Source organism: Nansenia antarctica (genome assembly GCF_963989245.1).
Source record: "Nansenia antarctica genome assembly, chromosome: 8".
Lineage (NCBI taxonomy): Eukaryota > Metazoa > Chordata > Actinopteri > Argentiniformes > Microstomatidae > Nansenia > Nansenia antarctica.
The window spans coordinates 37984136-37994241 of NC_137678.1; the positions used below are offsets into that span (position 1 = coordinate 37984136).

The window sequence follows — 10106 nt, forward strand, 5'->3', positions numbered from 1 at the left end:
CACATTCACATTCGCAATTCCGTCATGTGGTTTTAATTCTGCTAATTCACTGGTTATCTACGAAATGTAGTTCGTGCACGATACCTGATTGATTTTGCATGAGCCTGTCTGATCTGATGAATGTTATGATGCTGGAGGACAACGCCTCCGTTCTGTTGGTGAGCATTCACGATCCTGTAGTATCATCCACGTTTTGTGAGACTGTTCCAGTGATTTCAAAACGTTGCAAAACGTTGGCATCTTGAACACAACCCCTACAAACCGTTTGAAACAGTTCTCAATACAGACGCACATTCCATATCTAATAATATTTAGCTGTGTACCTCGCCAACAAATAACTAGTTACGTTTGATATCGCAATTAATACGATTTTATTGAATCAATTGAGTGACTATTTTTGCTTTATTAAAGATGTTGATATTATGTGGAATGTGCTGACGTTGAAACAGGACACACGGTACGTGACGTGTATCAGCGACACGTCACTGAATTCCTCCAACCACCACGGAAGCGGTGCAGCTGTGTCGAGATCACAAACAACAACATCGTTTAAAGTCTATACAGTCTCGTCAGAATGGGTATGTTTTTGAATATTGGAAAAAGCCACATGACCAGCTGCATCAACATTGTATGTGTAATACCTACAGATAGATGTTTGCGTTGCGTGTTCAGCTATTCTTCCTGCCCCTCCTACGCAACATGGAACTGGGTCGCTAGCTAAGCTAGCAAGTATGAAACACGAAAGATGTGTGACACTGATGACTAACTTACACTTGTCAACTAGTCACTGTAGCATTCTAGCCGCCTAACTGAGTCATAATAATTGAGCGTATTTCAATGTCTTGTCTGTCAATCGTAGGTACCAGTTGATTCATCAGCTAGCTTCAAGCTATCAAATTAAACTTAAAACTGCTGGAATGTAGATGTGTGTACGTGTCACTAGTATGACAAAGGACATAAAGTTCTTATTAAGAACAAGAGCATGTGTAGGCGAGTCTCCTGTATGTAGGCTAATCTTAGCACGAGGTCTGGACCTTAATGACACAGAGGGTAGTGCACTTCCTTGTCTCTACAAGCCCCTCTTCCCCTGGTCTCCCTCCCCCAGCCTCTACACCAGGCTGACTCTACTCTCTAAAGCCCCTTTCACACATACAAGCCTTCCCAGTAGATTCCATGCAAAGTGTGAATTGGACTGACCAGGGAAATCAGCACAGGCAATTTCCCTGGACGAGACCATGTATAAGTAATGTGTGAACGGTGCAAATGCCTGGCAGACCCAGGTTGGGATTCCATGGAATTTACAGGGAACTATGTGTGAAAGGGGCTTATGTAGTCACACTGTATAACCCATCTCATCTCATGCCCATGTCCTGGCCTCTTTAGGTGGCTTCTTCTCCAGTCTGTTCTCGGGCCTGTTCGGCACCAGGGAGATGAGGATTCTCATCCTAGGCTTGGACGGCGCCGGCAAAACCACCATCCTGTACCGCCTGCAGGTTGGCGAAGTGGTCACAACCATCCCTAGTATGTCATGGTTATGTTAATTCCATTTCTAGATGTACCTGTTAAACAGGACTGAACAATGTCAATTACCTTGTTTCGACCGTGCCCTTTGAAAGTGTCTAATTCTATATGTGTCTACTTCTGTGTGTGTAAAGCAATCGGGTTCAACGTGGAGACTGTCACGTACAAGAACCTGAAATTCCAGGTGTGGGATCTTGGAGGACAAACAAGTATCAGGTAATGTATTTGCATACTTGATAATTTGATATTTCAGAAGCCTCATCAGCTTCGATATGTACACTGGGGACCAGCAGGGAGCAATAAGAATAGAGTATGGACTGCACCTATATAGCGCCTTTATCCAAAGCGCTTTACAACGGCCTCTCATTCACCCATTCACACACCAATGGCGGCAAGCTGCCATGCAAGGCGCCGGCCTGCTCACTGGGAGCAATTTGGGGTTCAGTGTCTTGCCCAAGGACACTTCGACAACCGCTGATCTGCCAACCTTGCGATCATTAGACGGCGGCTCTACCTCCTGTGCCACAGCCTCCCCTAGAGTAGTACTTTATTCATTTAATTAACTAATAAATAAATTAAATCAGCAGCAGAAATACACCGGACCACACACAGGCAGTACATATAGACACACAGTAAACAACCAATCAACATTAGATAACTCATTCATAAGCTCCCTCTCTTCATCTAACCTCCTGTCTGTCCCTCAGGCCATACTGGCGGTGTTACTACTCCAACACTGATGCCGTCATCTACGTCGTCGACAGCAGCGACAGGGACAGGATGGGCATCTCCAAGTCGGAGCTGGTGGCCATGTTGGAGGTCGGTGTTGGAATCATAGAATTAATGATTAATTAATTGATTTTGTGATTCTACTTCTATGCAGGGGTGCAAACTGGTGATGGCCCAAAAAGGTGACACTTTAAACAGGAGTTTAAATAAGTTTAAATTAAAGTTTGTTTGACATTTACTCATCCTGTGTGTGTGTGTGTGTGGGGTGGTCCAGGAGGAGGAGCTGAAGAAGGCCATCCTAGTGGTGTTTGCCAACAAGCAGGACATGGAGCAGGCCATGACCCCCGCTGAAGTGGCCAACTCCCTGGGCCTGCCCTGTCTGAAGGACAGGAAATGGCAGATCTTCAAAACCTCCGCCACCAAGGGCACAGGCCTGGATGAGGCCATGGAGTGGTGAGTAGGGGTGGGACGATTAGAAAATGTAATGTCACGATTATCGTGGGCAAAATAATCGCGATCCACGATATTATCCCGAGATTTTTTTATTTTTATTTTTATTATTATTATTTTTTTAATGCCAATAAAACACTGTAATCACTTTAACTTAGATTTTGTTGTATTTTTAGGACATTTTAAGTCAGTAATTCAAATTCAGATTCTAGTGGCACATATCTCTGGCCATAATCCGGGTCCTTAATGTGGTATATGAGGTCAAAATCCTAAGTATGACAAAAATGGCTCAAATAGCCCCAGCCTATTTTGAATAAGGGTTAAGAAAGAGCAATTCCTTTTCGGCCAATCAGCACCTTTCATTAACGTACCCAAGGAAGTTTAAAGAACGCACTCCCAGTGTTGCCAACTTCCAGAGCCCCTTGGCGACTTAATTAGTCAAAAGCGACCAGCGACAAATCTAACTTCCTTTTCTGGTCATTTGGGGAATTATTGTAAAGCATCTAACATATCCTGTATTCCACGGTTCACGTTACAACCGAGCTCAGGAGAGCCGAGTAGGGATACAGTCTATGGCGAGCGAGGGTTGCCGTCTCCTCTCTCCCTCAACACTCACTCCCGCGGCCAGTCTGATAGCAGCCGCGGGGAGCGTACCGTTGTGCGCGCGGCTCATGTGAGGAATTGCAATTATATTACAGTAACAGTCGCTAACTTGACTGCAAAAGTAATGTAGACTAGGCTGAAAAATAGCGCCAGACATTTGTTAAACACAGTTTATTCATAACATACGATTATGACGATTATTCAAATAATTAAAATTCTCCACGATTAAGTTATCGCGGGTGTTTTTATCGCGATTAACGATAAAAACGATAATCGTCCCATCCCTAGTGGTGAGACGCACATCTGTTACTCTAGACCAGTGACACTCAGTCCGGGTCCTGGAGAGCTGCAGCCTGCTGCTATCACACCTGGGCCCAGTTGTTCAAAATGTTTAATCTGGATCAGAATGACCCCGATTCTTTTTTGCTATCAAGGATCAGATCGAGCTGGCTGATTTCCCCTATACAATTCAAAATCAGTCAGATTAGATCTGATCCTGGATCATTCTGATCCAGATTAAACGTTTTGAACAACTGGGCCCTGGAGAGAGGACCATTGTGTCTTGATCTTATGGCCCTTTTCCACTACAGCGCCAAAGCAGGCCAAAGCAAGCCAGCCCGCTTCGGCCTGCTTCTTTTCCCCTTTTCCATTAGTCGTCCCAGGTCGGCTCGGCTCGCTTCTTTAGCTCCACATCGAGAGCAGGTACTAAATTTTAAAATCCGGATCTTTTTGCCAGGCTGCGTGTGACGTGTGACGCTGCACACCGTTGATTGGTCAATGGAAATCGTCATCCCATGTCCATAGATTTCTTCACTAACCGCCATCTTGAAATACCACATTCGCTCTAGGAAAATGTCACTAGAGTTTCTGTAATAGCTTATTAATAAAGATTCGAAAAATTATGCTGACCATCGTATTATCTTAGTTTAATGTCATTTCAATGAATCATAGAACTTTTATTTACAACAAGCACAACACAAAAATCGCTATTATGCACCGTCTTTGCCCGTGAATAACACCGGCTGTGGAGGTGGTACAAACACAATACTCCTTTGCTAACTTCACCATCTGTCTACGGTCATTTTGAGCCCTCAACCACCGCGCTGACACCCCGAGAAGTTATGCTTTTAACCGTAAACTCGATGAACCGGGAGTTCACCCGGCCGCTGCTGCTCGCAGCACCGCTTGTTGCTGTTTCAAAGTCCAGTTGACAGCGGGGGCAGAGAATATTTCTACCCCGGAATTCCATTCAAATGCCCGCGTCAGTCAGCCTTTTCCGTAGAAATACATCGCTCCGTTATCTAACGTTACATGTTTTAAGGCTGATCTGTGCATGATAGTGCTGCATTATGTTGATCTATTTATATCGATCTATAAACGCGGAGATTGGAGCCCCGCACCAGCAAGACAGCGCTGCACTCGTATCTATCAGCCTGTCTGTATAATGATGTCGTTGAATGCCGATGCTGAGATACTGTGCTGATGGACCATTCGCTGACTGTCTTAATAAATCAAGTACAGAGATTCCAACCCGTGTTGAACATCCTATTTCCTTGTCAAATCGTGTATGCTGTCATTGCTGTGCACCTAATCTATCCTGAGATGACAACGAATTTAAGATCACAATCCTCAATAGATTGATTCCATCGTTTTACCGACAAGAAGATTCTACAATCTATCAGCCTTTCCGTAGATATCGCTCCCTGTATAACGATATATATCTAACGTTACATGTTTTAAGGCTGATCTGAGCATGATGGTGCTGCATTTTGACATAATTCTTATCGCATTTCCCCCCGTTGTGCTGTGCCGTAGTCCAGCGCTTCATCATCCCCCTTCACCCCTTTCCATCCCTGGCGTCATTTGATCAATGAACGTGGTATTATACATATTTACATATTTGTTGTTATTTATGGAAGTGTCCGGTTGCTGGAGGAACCAGGACGCCGGCTACACTGCACAGTTTAGCCCGAAATATATAGAGAGAGTGCAGCACCGCAACTCCCGTTGACAGAGAATCGTTTTACCAGGGAATTCGCTCCACGCTGTGTCGACGGTGATAGGAGTGTAGGATCGACTCCATTCGAATGGTTTTGGATTCCATGTCTTCTCCTCTATCCGGACACGTTTGAATTGTTATCCTAACCCACGGTAAACCGAAGTTATTAACCCGCAAACGGCACCGTGTTTGTCCGCACACAATGATACTACAGTTCATAAAGCAGACAAGTGAAGGCAGTGGTTTTAAGGGTTAAAAAAACATGACTTTATTATGTAGAACAACATATGTGCAGAACAAAATCCAATAGAAATGATTCAAACATGCAGACAATCAGGCAGTAGCCATCTCCTGAACATAACAATGATGCTACAGTGAGGTACAGTACCCATCTCCTTACGATAGCCCACATAAGTTTCTTTCTCTTTTCAGCATTCCTCTTTCGAGTATCCTTCCTTCTGTCTTCTCTCTTTCGTTTCCTCTCTCTCCCTCTCTCTCTTTCTCTCCAAAAAACCATGGTTTAATAATATACCACAGGCATAGGATAGCTGCAACTTCCTCCATGCTGCTATTGTTGGGGCTGTGTTGTGTTGTGAAACTGTCTCGTGTCTCGTGAAAATATACGTCACCACCATGGCGCGCTGTTATGACGCGTAACTCCGCCTACTATCGTCTACTCCTCCTACTAGTCCGGGTCGGTTTGTGTATAATGGAAAACCAGAACAGATCAAAAGCGGGCTAAAGTGACCCGACCTGACCCGGGCTGGGCTGCTGATGGAAAAAGGCCATTAGCCAGTGACTTCACTGCTTTGTAATGAGTGTATTCAAGGAAGGTCAAAGTCACATGGAAGTGTTCTTTCTGCTTCAGTGTTTTTTTCCTCTATATTGAGTGTTTTTTTCCTCTATATTGAGTCATTTAAAGTAAAGAAAATATCTTTACAGGGTGATTCCAATTCCAAAAATAATCATTGGGCCGGGTTTCACAGACAATGCTTAAGCCTAATCCTAGACTAAAAAAAGCATCTACAATGGCGATTTTTATATTGAAAGTGTGATTTAATCCAGGACAAAGTCTTTACTGTGAAACCAGCCCATGTGTGTCATGTAAAGTACGTACCTGCCTGCTCCAATACACCCACGTTTGACATTGTGTAACATGCATCTTTGTGTGTGAAGGCTTAACAATGTTTACTCTCCATAGGTTGGTGGAGTCTTTGAAGAGCAGGCAGTAGACAGACACGCCCCTGTTCTATGTAAATACTCCTGACTCCTGTATAGAACCTCCCGGATTGGACCTTTCTGGACCCGTGACTGCACTCCTGCCCCGACCCCTCCCCAACCCACGCCTGAAGCCTTTCCAGACGAGGAGAGAGAGAGAGGGGCTGCAGTAATGCCAAAAACAACATTCAAGTCCTGAATTGGCTTCGGTGTTTGTTTGCAGATCTGAAGGGGGTCAGAGAGTAGACTCCGGCATGGTTTTAGGTCAACAGCATAGAGTTCTATCCCTAGAGGAGGCACATCTGCTGGGGGGGGGGGGGGGGACCAGCAGACACACTGGAGCCGGGTTGGTACAACACAAGCGAACACTCCAGTACGACAGGTGACGGTAAATCACCAACGTTTAGTTTGAGGCCGGCCAATCAAATGACAGAAGATGAAGAAAGTCGCCTGGCGCCCCCCCCCCCCCATATAATCACAGTTGGTTTAGGTAAGTGCTCCCTCTAGGTATATAACTCTGTGCTTGAGCGTAGTGTCCACTATTTACACCCACACCTTCAGATCTGCAAACACAGAGAGCAAAGGGTTTGTTCAGGGACTGGACTTGATTCTGACAGAAGTGAAAGAGCGCACCATGACCCCGGCCCACCCAGGAAGAGTGAACATTATTGCTGAAAAGCCCATCCTGAATAATGTGTTACTGCAGCTGGTGCTGTTTTTGTATTGTACTACTTGCGATTTCATTATTTTGTTTTTTTTTCATTTCAAAACTTCTGCGGTGTTTGCGTTTAGTTAGTCAAGACCTGTTTTTCATTGGAATCTTCAGACTAAAGCTTTTGGTATGTTGTTAACTAGTAATTTAACACTAACTGGTTGATTGTACGCTAAAGCTTTCACTATTTATATGAGCTTGTACAGTGGAAAATGACCCTCAGTCAACAACAAAAAAAAACGGTATTTGCACTGAATAAACCTTTTTGGTGTTAAATGTTTCTGTATGCAAGTTGACCTCATTTCCCTGAATTCTTAACCAATAGGCACGTCGTTAGCTCTGGGCATTGGGGGCTCAAGCGTTTTCTGAATAGCCCCGGAAACTAAAACTAAAAAAAGTCGCCATCTACCGTATCGCAGATGATTCAGCGCAAGCTACCACCTGTCAAACAACAACTCCATGACCACCCCTCCGTCAATGAAACGTGAGCTGGTTTAAGCCCCCGATACCCAACATGACACTGTTAACTAAAACTACGTCAGTAGTTCAGACAAAGTATGGAGTATTTAGTTATTTTTAATTAAAAAACAGAGTTGTACATGTAACCGCACAATGTAAAGCCCCCCCTAGACAATAACAATTCTCAAAACTGTGAGACTGGATGCTTATAGAGTGATGTCATCAGCAAAAGACAGGCGGCTTACTGTACCACAGATATGTCATTTTCGACTGATGATGTGATCACTGTGCTGCGGACTGGAGTCACAACTAGTCCGGTCCTGTAATTGACAGCTCATGTTTGCCTGGTACTGTCCTCCATTCCTCATTCTCTTTGAGGAGAGGAGACGAGACGATCATTTGACCATAGCTAGGTCCTTCAGACTCCTCTGTCTCTTAGCTTTGTAACCTGGCCGCAGAAACTCGATCTTCCTCTTCTTGGCCTCCATCTTGTTCTTGTGTTTCTTCATCTTCTTCTTGGCAGCCACGTCAGGATTAGCCACTGCCTAGGAGGGGGGAAAAAGAAAAAGTAATAATATTTACATTGCGCACCTATGTGAGCCTGCTCAACTTATTCCAAAAAACCTAACTTATAATACATTTTTTAATGCTTATCGTTTGCTGATTCGAAATCAGCAAGATTGAGGGGAAAAAAAGAAGAACTTTGTATTCTGGTCCCAGTTTCTCTGATCCAGGATCAGATCGATCTGGCCTATTTCCCCAATACGACTCAAAATCAGCCAGATACATCTGATCCTGGATAGCAAAAAAATATAATCATATGATCCAGGTTAAAAGATTTGAACAACTTGGCCCTGGTCCTCCGAATGTAGCTTGTTGACTACGACCCCCTATCATACCTGCATGGCCTTGACTACGACCCCCTATCATACCTGCATGGCCTTGACTACGACCCCCTATCATACCTGCATGGCCTTGACTACGACCCCATATCATACCTGCATGGCCTTGACTACGACCCCCTATCATACCTGTATGGCCTTGACTACGACCCCCTATCATACCTGCATGGCCTTGACTACGACCCCCTATCATACCTGTATGGCCTTGACTACGACCCCCTATCATACCTGCATGGCCTTGACTACGACCCCATATCATACCTGTATGGCCTTGACTACGACCCCCTATCATACCTGCATGGCCTTGACTACGACCCCCTATCATACCTGTATGGCCTTGACTACGACCCCCTATCATACCTGCATGGCCTTGACTACGACCCCATATCATACCTGCATGGCCTTGACTACGACCCCATATCATACCTGCATGGCCTTGCTTCTCTTGCGGGAGGCCCTCTTCTTCGAGGCCTCCCTCTGGACCGCTGAGAAGGCCAGGGAGAACACCTGCAGGCCCACCTGCTTCTTCAGCAGCTCGATCAGCTCCTGGGACAGGTTCTTCAACGTGGGGTCTGTGGAGACCCAAAACACAGCCGTCAGTCAGAGAACAAGCAAACAACAAACAGCAAGCAGACATGGGCCTGCTGTCCACCCCCCGCACCAACCTACGGACCTTTGGGGACAGAGCCTTCAGCGTGGCTGCACCTACCCTCTGGAACTCTCTCCCCATAGTGATCCGCAACGCCCCGACCCTGGACTCCTTCAAATCAGCCCTTAGGCCCCTAGTCACTGTTTCTGTTTTGTCTGTCTGACCATTCCCCTTTAGAACTGTAAAGCGTCCTTGGGTTTTATGAAAGGCGCTATAGAAATCGAAGTTGTTATTATTATTATTATTATTATTATTAACAACGACACACAACAAAAAGTCAGCTTTCAAAAACAAGGGGGAAATATTACTTAAAATAAGCAAAATTATCTGCCAAAATTTAAAAGATATCTTAAAAACTAGTGCAGTCAGTCAAAAAAACAAGCACATATTGCCTTGGTTTAAGATATTAAATCTTAGATTTACTTTTTTTTCAGTGCACAGCAATCACTGGCTGAGCGATGAGGTGTTGTGGACAGAGATGAGAAAGGACAAGAAGAGAGGTAGATAGATAGATAGATAGATAGACAGACAGCGTTCTGGCTACCTTGCTCTGCGTAGGTGCTGTCCAGCTCTCTGTAGAGAGGGGCGATGATGGTGGTGAGATAGGGGCCCAGGCGGTCTTTGCCCAGGTTCACAGCGATGGCACCCAGGAACTTAAACACGCACGTTCTCTATGGGTGGAAAGGAAATAACAAATCATCTTAAACACACATTTACTCCACTGTGTGTGTACGTACGTGTGTGTGTTTGTGTGTGTACCTTGAGGTGTATTTTGGGGGTGTCTGCTGCCTCTCTCTTGGCCAAAAGTGACAGCTTCTTCATCACCCACAGTAACGAAGGAGGACGGTCATCCTTATCATCCTC

The 10106-nt window shown here is 45.0% G+C and overlaps 2 protein-coding genes across 2 annotated transcripts in view; one reads left to right on the forward strand and one right to left on the reverse strand.

Annotated features, from left to right (window-relative positions):
• Positions 1 to 504: 504 nt before the first annotated feature.
• Positions 505 to 7486, forward strand: LOC308164576 (ADP-ribosylation factor-like protein 1). Its single transcript, XM_080538644.1, has 6 exons — positions 505 to 578; positions 1384 to 1521; positions 1656 to 1737; positions 2229 to 2340; positions 2525 to 2703; positions 6504 to 7486. Exons 1-6 carry the CDS (start codon positions 575 to 577, stop codon positions 6532 to 6534), a joined length of 546 nt encoding a protein of 181 aa, XP_080394770.1. The 5' UTR covers positions 505 to 574; the 3' UTR covers positions 6535 to 7486.
• A 71-nt stretch (positions 7487 to 7557) lies between these two features.
• Positions 7558 to 10106, reverse strand: part of utp20 (UTP20 small subunit processome component) — a 58865-nt gene continuing 56316 nt past the window's right edge. Inside the window, 4 exon segments of the mRNA XM_080538321.1 lie at positions 7558 to 8236; positions 9020 to 9165; positions 9787 to 9913; positions 10002 to 10103. Coding sequence (XP_080394447.1) covers positions 8087 to 8236; positions 9020 to 9165; positions 9787 to 9913; positions 10002 to 10103 — 525 coding nt within the window. The 3' untranslated portion in view covers positions 7558 to 8086.